The sequence below is a fragment of the Conger conger genome, chromosome 11 (assembly GCF_963514075.1).
Source record: "Conger conger chromosome 11, fConCon1.1, whole genome shotgun sequence".
NCBI lineage: Eukaryota > Metazoa > Chordata > Actinopteri > Anguilliformes > Congridae > Conger > Conger conger.
In genome coordinates, this window is record NC_083770.1 from 16,363,942 (window position 1) to 16,378,918 (window position 14,977).

The 14,977-nt window shown below is 45.8% G+C and overlaps 1 protein-coding gene across 1 annotated transcript in view; it reads right to left on the reverse strand.

Annotated features, from left to right (window-relative positions):
- Positions 1 to 14,977, reverse strand: part of LOC133140358 (protein unc-13 homolog B-like) — a 150,389-nt gene that overhangs the window by 80,566 nt on the left and 54,846 nt on the right. The window contains exon 8 of the mRNA XM_061260257.1: positions 13,906 to 14,125. Coding sequence (XP_061116241.1) covers positions 13,906 to 14,125 — 220 coding nt within the window. The remainder of the gene's footprint in view (positions 1 to 13,905; positions 14,126 to 14,977) is intronic.

A 14,977-nucleotide genomic window follows, 5' to 3' on the forward strand; every position in this document is an offset into this window, starting at 1 on the left:
GAGACGATGTGCCTGGAGGTGTACTTCTTTGAGGTGGGCCTCTTTTGTCAGGGGCCGGCTGAGGGCTAGGCCCACTGAACATTGAAAATATGCCTGCACCAGGTGTTTCTTTAGGTGCTGATGATCCAGGAAGGATTCCCCCAAGCACTGATGCACCAGTCTGGGAAGAAGCTTGCTGAGGACTGGAACCGCTGAGCATTGAGAGTAAACCTTTAGGGGGCTCTTTCGGAGCCACAGGTTCTGGAGAAGTAACCTCTGTAGTTGATACTTTTCTTTGCAGAAGAGACTGATGTGTAACTCCAGAGGACACTGGCACTTCTTTGTTAACTGGAGATACCTCTGTAAGCACTGTAGCTTTGGAGAGCATCGCCTGAGAGGTTGAGCCTTCCTGGTGTGAAACAGATTCGCTAGTTGTAAGTACTACAACAGGCTTAGCTGCTTCAGAGCAGGTGACTTGATGGGCTATCGTTTCCTGTGGTGCATTGGAATGGGCACTAACGTCATCAGGTAAAGGAACTTTACCTTCAACTGGTGATACCGTGGGGCTTGCACTCATTTCTGTAATGGTGATTTCAGGGGTCACTTTTTCTTGGAGACTAAGCTCTCTGGATGAAATCATTTTGTCTTGTATTGGAGGTACCTCTGTGAAGTGCAAGAGTGAACTTTTGGGAACTGGCTTTTCATTTTGGTTACATTCACGAGGCAACCCTGCTCTACCTTCATCTCTAGATGTTGCTTTGGGTAGAGTTCCATCAGAGATAGTGAATTCACTATTTATTTCTTCTTGGAGTGGGGTAGACTGAACACTAAGCTCATTTGACGAAGTTGCTTGGCTCTGAACTAAATGCACCCCTTTTGATTCAGTTTGTTCAGCAGGTAACTTTTTTGGAGGGAAGGTGGATCTAACAGTTGATTCATTGGAGAACGGAACTCTATTTGGCCGGACCCCTTTGGTTTCATCTCCTGGAGCTACTTCAGCTTTTAACACTGTTGGGGATGAGGCAGATTGGAGACTAGGTCCACTGAGCATGGACAATAATCCTTTTCCAGGTGATTCTTTAGCTCCAGGCGATTCAGGGAGAATTCCACTGAGAATGGAACCAGGTTGGGAAGGGGTCTGCTCAGGATTAGACCCAGTGAACATAGAAAGAAAGCCTTTACCCTTGAGATCACCAGCTAGTGATGTTTCAGGTTGCGATCTGCCCTGAGTTGAAGATGGCTGGCTGCTAGTCCCACTGAGCATAGAGAGCAAGCTTTTGCCTGGAGTGTCAGTGCTTGGAGACACTGCAGGAGTTGATCCTGGCTGATTTGTAACAGAATGAGGACTCTGTCCACTGAACATTGACAAGAAGCTCCTACCTGGAGTTTCATTTGATGGTGATGCTCCAGGTGTGGAATCTGACTGAGCAGAAGGATGGGTGACAGTACCACTGAGCATGGAGAGTAGACTTTTTCCTGGTGTGTCAGTGCTTGGAGATGCTGTAGGAGTTGGCTGAAGGCTAGATCCACTGGAAGTTGACAGCAAGCCTGTCATTGGTGCATCTTTAACAGCAGATATCCCAGTAGCAGAAGTGATTGTTGGTGCCTCAGATGGAGCAGACGGTGGGACTGATCCAGAAAACATTGATAAGAAATGTTTTCCTGGTGAATCTTTATTGGAAGATGTTTCAGATGGAGTCACATCAGTGGCTGTTCCCTCTTGTGTGGGAACAGGCTGAGAGCTAGACCCACTAAACCTGGATAGCAATCCTTTACCTGGTATCTCTTTAGATGATGGTGCTGCAGGAGTTGATCCTGGCCCAGCTGGAGAAGGTTGTGTGATAGTTCCACTGAGCATGGAGAGTAGACTTTTTCCTGTGTTGTCAGTGCTTGGTGATGTTGACCCTGCTTTGGTAGCATCCGGCTGGAGGCTAGGTCCACTGAACATTGACAATAAACCTTTCCCTGATAGTTCATTTGACACTGATGGTCCAGTGGTTGAACCAGACTCAGCAGGGGAAAGACTGGAGCTGGTTACACTGAACATAGAGAACAAGCTTTTACTTGGAGTGTCATTGCTTGCGGATTCAGATGGAGTTGATTCTCCCTGAGTTGTTCCTTGTTGTGGGGTAGGACCACCCAACATTGACAATAACCCTTTAACTGTTGAATCTTTAGCAGAAGATACATCAGGAATATTATCTGGGACAGATGCTTCTTGGGGTGTAGATGGGTGGGGTGCTGCTCCACTCATCATTGACAATAAGCCTTTCACTTTTGAATCTTTAAAATGAGATATATTGGGTGGACTTGTATCTTTGGCTGATCCATCTTGGGTTGCTGTTAGCTGGGCTGTTTGTCCAGTGACTATTGACAGTAAATGTTTAGGTGTATCAATAGTTGGAGATGCTCTAGGAAGAGTTAAACTCTGATTATCAGGAAGCTCTGCTATATTAATTTCTGTTGGAGGTAATTTTGTAGCTGCTGCTAGCTCTAGGCCAACACTGCTAACACTAGTTTTGGAAGAAAACATCTGTGGTGCTTGAGGCTGGTCTGGTTGGGATACAAAACTACTCTCAGGTTGGCTATCCTCCCCAATGCCACCCATAGTTGGCTGTTTACATAGACTCTTTTGCCTGGAAGATGTTCTTCGGTGCAAAGCACTCACAGTTTCTTTCATCCCCTCTTGCATTTGTACACTTGAATGTCCAACCATGCTGCTCCTCATGCATTCTCTCTGTTGAAGCTGTGGAGCTTGAGCTTGTGGCTGTGCTATAGGAGATATGGGAAGGCACCGTTGAGGTAATGAACCCTCCATTTTAAATGAGTACTGAGTTGGCTCATGAAGGTCAGATCTATCTTTGCTGAAATTTGCAGCAGCAATCAAATCAGCATCAGCACCAGCAATAGATATCTGCCTTTCCAGTGGTTTTGCTTGGGTTGGAAGGGGCTTTGAGGGCTCTGGTTTTGGTTTGTTCTTCTGTTCCAACAACCTGTCTCCTAAGGGTATACTAACTGGCAATATTTCTGCTGATTTGTAGGAGTGGTCTACTTTTGCTTGTGCTGTGACAGCCTGGTTTTGCAGGTACCTAGGCTGTGGTGGAACAGAGGACTGAATCAATATGGATGCTGGTTCTGACGATTTTCCATGTGACTTGTAAGAGTAGTCTACTATTAGAGGTGGTAGCTTGGACTTGCTCGATATTGTTGGCATTTTTGTTGGTTTTCCATATGATTTGTCAGAGTAGTCTACTATCTCCTGTGGTAAGGTAGTCTGATTGTTTTGGTATGAAGATTGAGGTAGCACAGGGGACAGGTTTAGGAGGCATGACTTCTGGATAAGTGGTTGAACTGATGGAGTCTCCCTCTGTAGCAGGAGCTGTCTATTGAGCCCAGATGAAACACAAGTGTTGGCTGTATATGAAGGTAGAGCAGGGAAACTCAAATAATTAATGTCATTTATTCTTTCTTCATTATTTATCTCCACTGTAAGATCAACAGCCCCCAAAGGTGATTGATGACTAGGTGTATGTGCCTGCTCCTGCTGTTTTTTGTCCCTCTTAGTTTTTTTCACCATGGACTTAGTAAAGTCCAAAGGCTGCCCTTTTTGTGATGAAACATCAATCATGCAGGAGGTATCCTTTAAATTCTGGTTATCATTGACTTTTTGAATATCAGCAGAGAAGTCCAGAGGAATGCTACCTAGCCGTGAGTCTCTTGGTTGCGCTACTGAAATCCATGGCATAGAGCCCCTTGTGTGACGTCTATTAAAATGATTTCTCATGCCTGGCTCTTGAGGCAGATTCTGTAGCTGAGGTGGTTTTGGTGGCTGCTGTTGAGGTGACGGAGGCTCTGTCTTTACAGATGCATGTGCAGCAGTAAGATCAGCAGGACCATCAGCAACAGATCCTTTACTTCCCAGTGATTTTGCATTGGGAAATGCCTCAGAAACTTTGGACATATCCAATGGGCTTGTGAGTGGCTTGTCATCTTTTTCTTCTTTAACTGGTTCAGCTGGGGCTTTCTTGGTTTTGTGAGTAAGCTGGAGTGGTCGAGAGGACTGGTTTGATAAGGTAGAGACTCTGAGATGCTGTAGCATCTGATTATGGAGAACAGATGATTCCTGTCTGACTGTTATGTCAGGAGGAAGGAGATGCTGGTGCTGTGGTTGTACATGATAGTGTTCTTTGAGGCTTGAAAAAGTAGAAGTTGTTCTGGTATAAGACAGTGTAACTGTAACATTCTGAATAGCCAGCTCTGATCCTTCATTTATCCAGCCAAAATGTTCATCTTCTTTATCTACGGTTAGATCAACAGCATCTGTGCACATTTTCTGACCCTGTTGCTGTTTGTCCTCCATTTGAACTTTCGTCACTTTATGCCTGGTGAAGTCCACAGGCTGCTGTTTCTGTATTGATATGGAAATGTCTTTCACCTGGGGAAGCTCTTTTTGCTTCTTTTTCTGATCATTATTTTGATTTGCTGCCGAGAAGTCCTGAGGGATGCTACTGATCTGTGACTCTCTTAAGTGCTGATCTGAGACCCAAATGAGCTGATCCTTATAGTGTAAAGGAGCTTGCTGGAGTGACATAGCATTCACTACATGATGGCCTTTTGTTTTCTCCCTCACATCTGTATTTTGTGACAGTTGCTGTTGAATTGACTTTGGAGTCGCATTTGGTATAGTAACAGTGAAAGCACCAACAGTAGACCCTTTCTTCTCTGGTAGCTTAATTTCAGTCACAGCAGCTAGGGGATTATCTAGTTTGGGTTCTTCAATCCCTACTGCTGACTTGAAAAACCCTATGAGTGCAGTTGCCTGTGATATTTCTTCTGGTTTGTCTGATGGCTTACCGGTTGACTGAGCAGTAGTATTGAATATATTAGGCATCTTCAGTGGGCTTTTGATGGAAAAGTCCATCTTGCCTGGAGCTAGGGCAGGTTGACTAGGCTGGGCAGTAGATTGCATTGGTGGAGAAGGTTGATTTGACATTGAAGGTTGTCTTGCAACTTGTGGTTTCCTGGTAAGGGTACCAGGTTGTTCAGACTGTGCAGGACCATGACCCAAAACATTTCCCAACCCTGTTGCAGGGGGTTTTGGTAAAACCCGAGCAGTTGGTGTAGCTGGTTGTTGCACTTGTTGCAATAAAGGCTGAACCACACTAACTGGAGAAGGTTGATTTGACAATGAAGGTGATCTTGTAAGTTGTGGTTTCCTGGTAAGGGAACCAGGTTGTTCAGTCTGTGGAGGACCATGACCTAACACATTTACCAACCCTGTTGCAGGAGGTGTTGGTAAAATACGAGCCGTTGTAATAGCTGGTTGTATTATCTGTTGCTGTGAAGGCTGAACCACACTAACTGGAGAAGGTTGATTTGATAATGAAGGTGATCTTGCATGTTGTGGTTTCTTGGGAAGGGTTGTGGGTTGTTCAGTGTGTACAGGACCACAATCCAACACGTTTTCTATCCTTGTTGCAGGAGGTATTGGTAAAATCTTAGCAGTTGTAGTCGCTGGTTGTGTTACCTGTTGCCGTGAAACCTGAACCACACTAACTGGCACAGTAGCCTCCTCTTTGATGATCTTTGACTTCAGACTCTGAAAGCCTGATGAAAGGATTCCTTTTGGCTGCTGATCTACCGATGGAGTTTGTTGTTTAGGCTGCTCTCTTTGAATGGGGCTAGATGACACCGAAGGAACATTGTCCCGTGTAGTTTCCGGTAGTTTTCTAGGAGATGTGGGTGGTTCTGGAAGTTTTCTATGAGACATGGAAGGTTCCAGAATTTTTCTCGGAGATGTGGGAGGTTCTGGAAGCTTCCTAGAATTTGTGGCAGTTTCAGGAAGTCTAGAAACTATGGGTGAGACTGTATCAGCTGTTGGCTCTGGTGAAGGACATGGTTTGTTCAGGTCAGAATCAGTAGCTTTCCCCACAAAGTCACCAATAGCAGAGAAGAAGGAAGAGATCTTCTGGATTGGCTCACTAAGCTGTTCTTCTGCAGCATGCATTTTCTTCTCCAGACCAGCAGAACAGTCATCAGTATGCCTTATTCTGATTTCAGGAAACTGTCGCTGCCTCTGTGATGGATGGGTGTGTCCATAATGTCCTGGGGACAAGTAAGTAGTGGGTGTGTAAGAGAGAGATACAGAAACAGTCTGAGTGGAAAGCTCCTTTAAATTTTGGTTTTGCCAGTAGGGACCACCATGTTTTCTCTTCATCTGCACTGTAAGATCAGCAGCCTGAACAGGTGGTTCATATGTGACTGCATTTGTCTGGTGTCGCTGTTCTGTCTCCATCTTCACCTTCTTCAGCTTGTACATAGTGAAGTCCACAGGCTGCTCCTTCTGCGAGAGAATGGACTCTTCAAACATTTGGGAGAAATTTCCCAAGCTCATATTCATGATTTTATCACCTTTTGTGAAGGCTGCAGAGAGATCAACAGGAGAATTAAGGGGCCGCGAGTCTCTCTGGTGTTGCACAGGGGCCCAAAGTAGTTCTTGTTCATTGTAGAGTGGGACCCTAAACCCACACAATGTGACCTTCTCTTTCTCTTCCAATGTAGTTTCCAGCACAGTGGAGTACTGCCTATACTTCTGAGCCTCTTCCTGAAGGGTACATGCATACACATGCTTCCCAGCTCTGTCAGTTAACAGAGAATAGATATATTCCTCATCAGTGTATACATAGTATCCACAATCACCAGCTTCGGCAGGCCACCACATCCCTTGTTCCAATAAAGACAACCACTGCTGGTACCACTCTGACTCATCAAAAAACATGTCATCGTCTATATCATTGTTATTTCCAGCTGAGGAGCTCAAGTCCATCGCACAGCGAGTCAAATCCAAGGGGCCTTTTCCACATGCATTTCGCTTAAGGAAATCTGCAGCTGCTTTAATATTAAACTGTCCCTTTTTTACATCAGCTGCCTGATTGTGTCCTTGGTCATCATGGGAAGTATCGTGGTCTGGGATACCTTTCTGGGTGGCTGTACTACATTCATTAAGGGACTGACACCGGCTAATTTGTGCTTTCACCTTTTCCGTGGTTAGATTCAAGGCATGCACATTTTCAAAGCAAGTTTTTGGTTTCCCCAAAGCATTTTGTTTGCACAGATCTCCCAAGTTGTCACAACTGCTCCAGTGTTTCTTATTTCTGCAGGTCATATCAAACAGTATCAGCTCCTCATCTGCAGGCTCACGAAAGCCATTCTGAACTGGGTGATTGCTAAATTCCTTCCAAGGGTGCAAAGGAATAACAAATTGACTAGTGTCCATCTCTCTTGGGTTCCACCACTGACAAGGCTCCAATAGGGATGTAGCATTAGGGGGCAGGCTGTATCCTAATTGTGCCAGGTAGGCCTGGGCTTGTTCAGTGAGGGTCTCTGTAAATCCATTTTCATTGAGCTGCTGCCAGAGGAAATCCTCTAGGAGGTGCTGCTGTTCATTTACGTCAAGAGAAATTGCTCCATGGTCTGCAAAGGAGTATAGCAGGTCTTCATAACCATACTCCTCTGGCATGTGATACAACGGGTAGATACTCTCTTGCAGAAACTGCTGAGAAGCTGTCATACCAGAAATACTATGTTCCTGTCTCAAGTGAGAGAGGTTTTCCATATCATGCAATGTTTCCATTGGATGTGACTGGTGATTGTTAAAATGGTGAGGTAAATGGCCATTGCTATTCGGTGATTTAGATGCCTGGCCAGGTTGGGACATCACAGTTACGGAGCTCAAATCTTCTCTACGGCTTGACATGGCAAGGTTCTGTGCATCGTCTTTGTTTTGTTTTGGAATTAGTCGATTAAGGATGCCCACCCTCATTTCTGATTCCTGACCAGGTACTTGAGTACTGCTATCCTTTGGTCCACTCTTGAATATGTTGGAGAGCAAACCTCCAGTTAGTGTATGCACTGTGCCCTCCTGCTCCAGAGGTTTGTCCCCTGTATTTGAAGAGGATGATTCTTCACTTGAACTCCGGCCAAAGATTCCAGTGAGAAAGCCTTGACGTGCTGTCGGCTTATGGTCTCTTTCAGCTGCATGATCTTGAGATGACTCGGGCTGCAGTTGCTTGCCACTCTGAATCAGTGGACGCCTTGCACCAGCTTCAGTCACAGAATGTATTGGTTTTCTGTTTGCAGGCACATCCTCGTGTGTGAACTTGCTAAGTAGTCCAGAGAGCAGCCCTTCAGTTTCTTGCAGTGGAGGGGTTGGATTTATGTCAAGCTTGTTGGACTGGTCCTGGCCTACCTTATTTCCAGCTGGGGTTTGTTGCTGTGACTCAATATCTGAGGCTTCCACCTTCGAAAGTCCAGATAGCAGCCCCCCTGTGTGACTGGGCTGCTGTGCTTCCACTTGTTGTGGAGGCTTCTGGCTTTGTCTAAGCACTTCCCGTCTCCTAGCATGTTGCTGGTTACCTGAGGAGCCCAGTGGTTGCTGTTGTGAAGACGCTTGGTTTGAAGCTGCATTGTCTGAATTGGCTAACTTAAACAAACCAGAAAGAAGCCCTCCTGCGGGTGTGGCTTGTTCAGGTGGAGCTCGATTTTGAGCTGGTGCATTTGCCCTGTTTGCCTGTGGTTGACCAGTCTGATGTCCAGGTGGTGGCTTCTGCTGTTGGGGTACATTGTCTGTAGATGTTAACTTGTTAAAAAGCCCAGATAACAACCCTCCTTGTTGTGGTTCAGGTGCTGCACTCTGCTGTAGAGGAATCTGACTTTGCCTCTGCAATGTTTGCCTGTTGCCTTGGTGCTGATTATGTTGACTTCCTTCAGGTCCTGGATGCTTTGCTGGAGTGAGCTGCCTAGCTGAGACATTATCTGAGGATCCTAGACCAAACAGCTCAGAAAAGAACCCTCCCTGCTGGCTAGGTGGTTGCTGGGGTGGGTTTTGATTTTGCCCGGGCTGGTTTGGCTGTTGCTGACCTACCTGACCACCACCTGATGACTGTGGCTGTTGGGACACAGGCTCTGAAGAAGCCAGCTTATTAAGAAGCCCAGACAGCATCCCACCTGGCTGACTAGGGAGTGTTTGCTGTTGGGGAAGCTGATTTTGCCTTTGCAGGTGTTGTCTGTTCGCTTCCTGTTTTTCATGCTGAGAGCCAGGTCCCCTGGGTTGCTGTTGGGCTGGAGGAACCTGACTGAACAATCCTGAGAGGAATCCACCTTGTTGGTTAGGTGGGTCTTGAGGTGATTTAGCCTGTTGATTACCTAGTTGACTACCAGGAGACAAGGGTTGTGACTGTTGAGGTGCATTATCTGTACTGACTAACTTATTAAAAAGCCCAGATAACATCCCACTCGGCTGACTTCGGGGTCCTTGCTGTGGTGGAATCTGGCTGTTTGATTGTGGCTCATTAGACTGACTTTCAGGTGGGCCTGGATACATCTGGGCAGGAGGGGGCTGCACAGTGTCTGGAGCGGCCAATTTGAAAAGCCCCCCAAGCAGACCACCTGATTGACTTTGGGGTGGTGTGTTTTGCTGGGGTGGATTCAGATTCTGCTCCAGGGGAATTTTATGGCTTTCATGAGGCCCAGGCTGCCCTTGCTGAGCAGCAGGAGGCTGGGTATTTGCGGTTATGTTATCAGAAGCTAATTTAAACAAGCCTGATAGCAGACCTCCTGGCTGACCAGGTGGTGGAGCACTCTCTTCTTGCCCTTGTAAAGTCTTCAAGTTTGCTTTCTGTTCACTGGATTCACTGCTAGGGGGTCTCGTTTCTTGCTGAGCAGGAGGGGTCTGGATGCCAGAGGCAGTTTCAGAGGCAAATTTCAACAGCCCAGAAAGAAGCCCCCCTGGTTGCTCTGGAGGAATCTGAGTTTGTTCCAGCGAGTTTTGTGAGCAAGTCTGTGGTTGATCAGTTAGATTACCAGAAGGCGATTGTTGCGGTTGTGTAGCGGGTGCTTGGTTACCAGGAGAGGCTAATTTAAAGAGCCCGGAGAGTAGTCCTGCTGGCTGAGGAGATGCAGCGCCTTGTGGTGGATTCTGACTGCCAGACTGTGGCTGTGGGTTCCCCTGAGCAGCACTGAACAGTCCTGATAATACGCCAGCCTGAGCCTTGTCACTTGAATCTTCACGTGAAGCTAATTTAAATAGTCCTGACAGCAAACCCTGAGGTTGCTGCTGGACTTGAGGTTCGGGCAGGGGTTTTGGCTGAATTTCTGGTTTTTGTTCATCACCCACTGGTATTGATGTTTGTTCCTGAATTCTATCCCCAGCCACTTGTTCTTTATCTGAGGGAACTTTCCCATCAGGTGTTTTCTCACTATGGATAGCCTTGTTCGATGATGCAGAGTCAGTGGGAACAGAGGTGTCCTGTAGTTTTGCTTGTGGCTGAGAGCAAACTTCCTCATTAGAGGTCACCTTAAAGAGATTGGAGAACCACCCTGTGTCCATGTTCCCCCTGGGGATAGTTTCAAGAAGAGCGGCTCGGCTTGATGAATAGGTTTTAGCTGCACTGGGGTTCCTGGGTGATGTTGTGCCAGTGAGGCCTGGAGCTGAGGATGCTTCACTTCCAGTTTTGGGACCACTGTCATCTTCACCAGTGGCAAATTTCAGAAGCCCTGATAACATTCCTCCATCTGCTTTTGGAGGTTGTGGAGCAAGGGTAGTTTCAGAAGAGAAGAAAGGAAACTTTATTTTGGTGCCCAGAGATAAGGTCTCTTCGGGAGGTTTCTCCAATTTACCATCACCACTAGATCGGAAGAGATTAAAAACTGAGGAGGCTGGTGCAGTCTCACTTTGGGCAGGTTTTTCTGTGGCTGCAGAGGATATCAGTGATGTGATTGATTTTGTGAAAGGGCTGAAGAACCCAGTGTCCTGTGGTTCTTCTTGGCTTGCAGGCTTTGGAATATCTTTCTCCTGTATGTCAGATGTTTGTCCAGATGACTCTTTCTCAGTTTGCAGATCTTGTGACCCACTTCCAGATCTCTGGAGTATTCCCTCTCCATCTGCAGAGGACTGCTCCTCTAGATTTGCACTCCCAGGCTTTTCTAAAGATGTTCTCTCATCACTCTTAGGCTGCTCTATGGATTCCTCTCGCGATCCCTTACTCCCAGGCCTTTCATTCTCCTCTTTAGTCTGTGCATCACCGACTGTAGCAGGTGCCTTATCCGAGAAAAGCCTTAAGGGATTCAGCCTCCCTAACATGGAATCAACAATAGAGGTTGGCTGGTTCACAGCTGGTTCCTGCACTCGGTTGACACTGCTACTGCTTTGGACCTCAGCTACAGCCTGCTGGGATTCCTGATCACTGCCCTGTGGTCTGTTGTGTTCAGAAAACTGTAAAGGCTTATTGTCAGATGTTGGTTCCTGAGAGGATGGTGGGACTACAGCCACGGGGGTTGGTCCAGCAGGCTTAGGGATGAAAGATAGCAATTTGGAGATTCCAGATTCAGCTAGCAGTGTGGCTTCTTGAGGCTCTTTGTTCTCAGAAGGTGGATTAGAAACCAGCTTGTCTACAGAACTAGACAGCTGCTTGGACCCTGAGCTAACTTTCTCTGTAAGGGAACTGAACAAAGAGGTCATGGCATTCTTTACCCCCGCTATTCCTGGTTCAACTGGGGTTTCTTCCTTCACAGCTTCACAGCTCTCTTCCTTTCTCTGGTCATCCATGTCAGGTTCCATTTTTAAACTGCCCTGAAGGGACAGCTTTGGCGTGCCCACTTTTGGCAACAACTCATATTTGCTGATCTCCTCCTCTTTCATAGTCAAGTATTCAGATACACTGTGTACTAGGTTCTTGAGCTCATCCATGGTGTCCATGTATTCCTCATTTGGCTCCCCCGGTGGAGACAGTATACCCTCAGGACCCTTTCCTCCTACCTTCTTCTCGACACTCTTATTGTCCTGGTAGACCTGTGGTTGCTCTGGGTATCCCTCATAATAAGAGGCATACTGGCTTTGGCTGTAGTAGCTCTCATCTTCCCTAGAAACAGAGTCCACCATGTAAGCATCCTGGTCCAGCTCCTCCTCAGAGCCCATGGAGTATTGCAGCTCCTCTGCGCCTGAGGAGTCATACTCAGCCCTTGCCCGCAGCCTGGCCTCCTCCTCCTCCATCGCAGCCTCTTGCTCCTGAAGTGCTACATAGTTTTCCAGGGCACTCTCCAGCTTGTGTTTAGCCCACATCCTGGTCTTATAAATGAGCTCATTCTCACCACGAGGATATTGGGTCCTCCTTTCCACCTGTTCCTCAAATCTGCCCACCTGCTGCAGTACTTGCTCCTCCCTGCGCTGTCGGAAGTGCCGGGAGGTGGGGATGATGGAGATTTCGGGAGGAGACATTTCGTCCTCAAAGCTCCCAGCCTCCGTGTAGACCGTTGTCCGTTGGGAGTGGCGTTTCTTCTTCCTCTGACTGTTCGCAGTGCCATACTCTTCCGTGTCAGGAGACATTACTCCACTACATTCCACAGACTGAAAGAAGCGGCTGCCTCTGCATTCAGACTGAATGCTGGCCGTGGGGTAAATTACACTCTTGCTGTCCTCAACGTACTCCCATTGCTCCTCCTCCTGGTCAAAATCATCATCCAGTACGGTCCCTGGTACTTTGTATTTGCTTTCCCAGTCCTCCACACCCATGCCTGAATCTACAGGGATTATCTGAACCCTCCCTCTGCTATTCGGGGGTCTTATTCCAATGGAAACACATTACAGTAAAAGACAAGGGAGTGAAAGGTCAGAAAAGAAAGGAAGAAAGACAAAAAAGAATGGGCACAAGGAAAGCCAACATCTTTATGAAGAACTATGATAGTGGTTAATAAAATAATGAAAATATCAGCATTCCAATAAAATAATTTAAACAATGCAATGACTCTAAGGAACAAAGAAAATATTCCAAGAGTGAAACACGCTGATAGGATGTGTTTGAGAAAGTGCATGTGAGTGTGACCATGTGCTTGTGTGGAGTGAGTGGAAAAAGGGTTAAATAAAAAGGGAGAGTGAGAACTTATATATCAAATTCCCAAACTGCAATTAAATCTTAAAATATGGTACTAGTTTAACAAAATACTATAAACAGCTGCAACATTCTTAATGATTATACATGCCCACTGAAATCAGTGAGAAATGCTTTAGGGTTTAAAAACAATCTGGATCCCACCAGCAATAAACCATGGGTTTCATTTTCATTCCATTTCAGACACTTGAATGGAATTACGGCAGAGCCTGTAATAGTACTGCCAGCACTGCTGACTCTGACCTCTGATTCTAGCCAGACATTGCAGCCTAAAGTCACCACAGACGGCGACGGGATTATCCTCCCCATGTTTTTAACTTGTGACTCATTCTCTGTTTGAGGTAAATTGAGGGAAATTGAATGGCTCGCAGTGTGCACAGCACGGCTCACTCGCTGGCTATGAATGTCATCATAACTTCTTTTGTTCCCCGGAGCTCATACGTAATACTGCCTTCTCTGCTTCTGAATAGACAGGGAGTCGAGAAGGATGCGAAAACAACCATGTAATGATTTTGGTAATCAACTTCCTGGTGCTAAAAACTAAAGGGGCTAAAACTGTCACGAGAAATCAGAATTTAAAAAAATCTGTAGGAAGCTCTTGCCATCAGAGGAGAGAGAATTAGATTAAAGTAGCACGGCAACTCTGAGAAGCATCATAGCCGAGAGGCAGAAGTGCACACCTGCCATCTCAAATACAAGAATATTTATGCTCACAACACAAACTCTGCTTGGTCTAAAGCAAAGTCAGTTGGCTTTGGATGAGGGTGTGCCATTTTTACTGTAACTAGTATATATATATATATTTCTACTACATACATTATTAAAATAAACACATTAGTGCAATTATATGATTTGCCTGAGATTCACAAAAGAATGCCGAGGATTATTTGTATAAAGCCAAAGTCTGACTGCATGTGTGTGTTTCACATACTGTACATGTATGTGTATGTGTGAGTGTGTGCGTGTGTGTGTCTCCTCATACCTGGTCCCCTGGACTTCCCTACAATCCATGTCATAACTGTGCATGGAGTCAGTGGCGGACTCTCTGGAGAAAGCCTGGTGGGGCAGCCGGCGGCCCATAGGGTACTGGTGCATTGAGGAGTTTGGCTGGGCCGTAGAGTGGTACTTTGGGGGCAGACTGTTGGTCTCACTGCGGTAGTCACTGTCCCTGTCATCAACCGCACTGTCATGGTCATCCAAGGCTGTGGAGGAGCGAAACAGCACATGCTTAAAACACCATAAGGGTTCTGGTGGCTCGATAGGGAGGATTTAGGGAGGGGGGAAACAGGGAACAGGCATAATGTAGAGGGTCTTGAAAGATGGCGTCAACATCCTGAGGTCCTTCAAAAGCTAATCCAATTCTCATTCATCTTCCTGTGTCTGTGGTGGTCCATGCCGCCAACCCTACAGCCTACCCCCTTGGGCTTACCCAACCGAAAAAATAACTAATGCATGACCACTGATCCACTCAAACATAAATGAAGACATTTATAACTAAAATGACATATGCAATAAGTAAGATTTTGCCTAAGGAACCATTCTTTTTAAATTATTCAAAATGACATTCTAAGTTATGAAATGCAAGAAGAACTTAGAATTTTAGAACTTGGATGATTCAATCCATTTCATAATGATTTTTTTTTTTTTATGGCCATTATCAATTCTTTAGAAGTGAATAATTGTTCTCATTTCCTGATTTTTCCATATGTGTGTCTAAGAATATTGAATAATTAAACAGCTTGGTCAAGGTCTAGGCAAAATCTAAATGTATTTCCAATGGGTTCATAGATAAATACAGTGCACACATAAGTAAAATTACATTTAAAAAAAGACAACATAAAGGAGAGCATACATGCACACATCAATTTCTTATTTACCAAGGACAGCCAAAGATGTTACATGTATCACCTTTGGACAGTAAATTATGGAAACCACTCAATCCAGTGAAACAGCCCCCCCTCGAGGCTTGGAGGTCATTTAGCATTCCAGTGGACGTGAATGTAGCACTCACTAATTGTTAATAATTTAACAAATAATCCCTGAACGCTATTCAT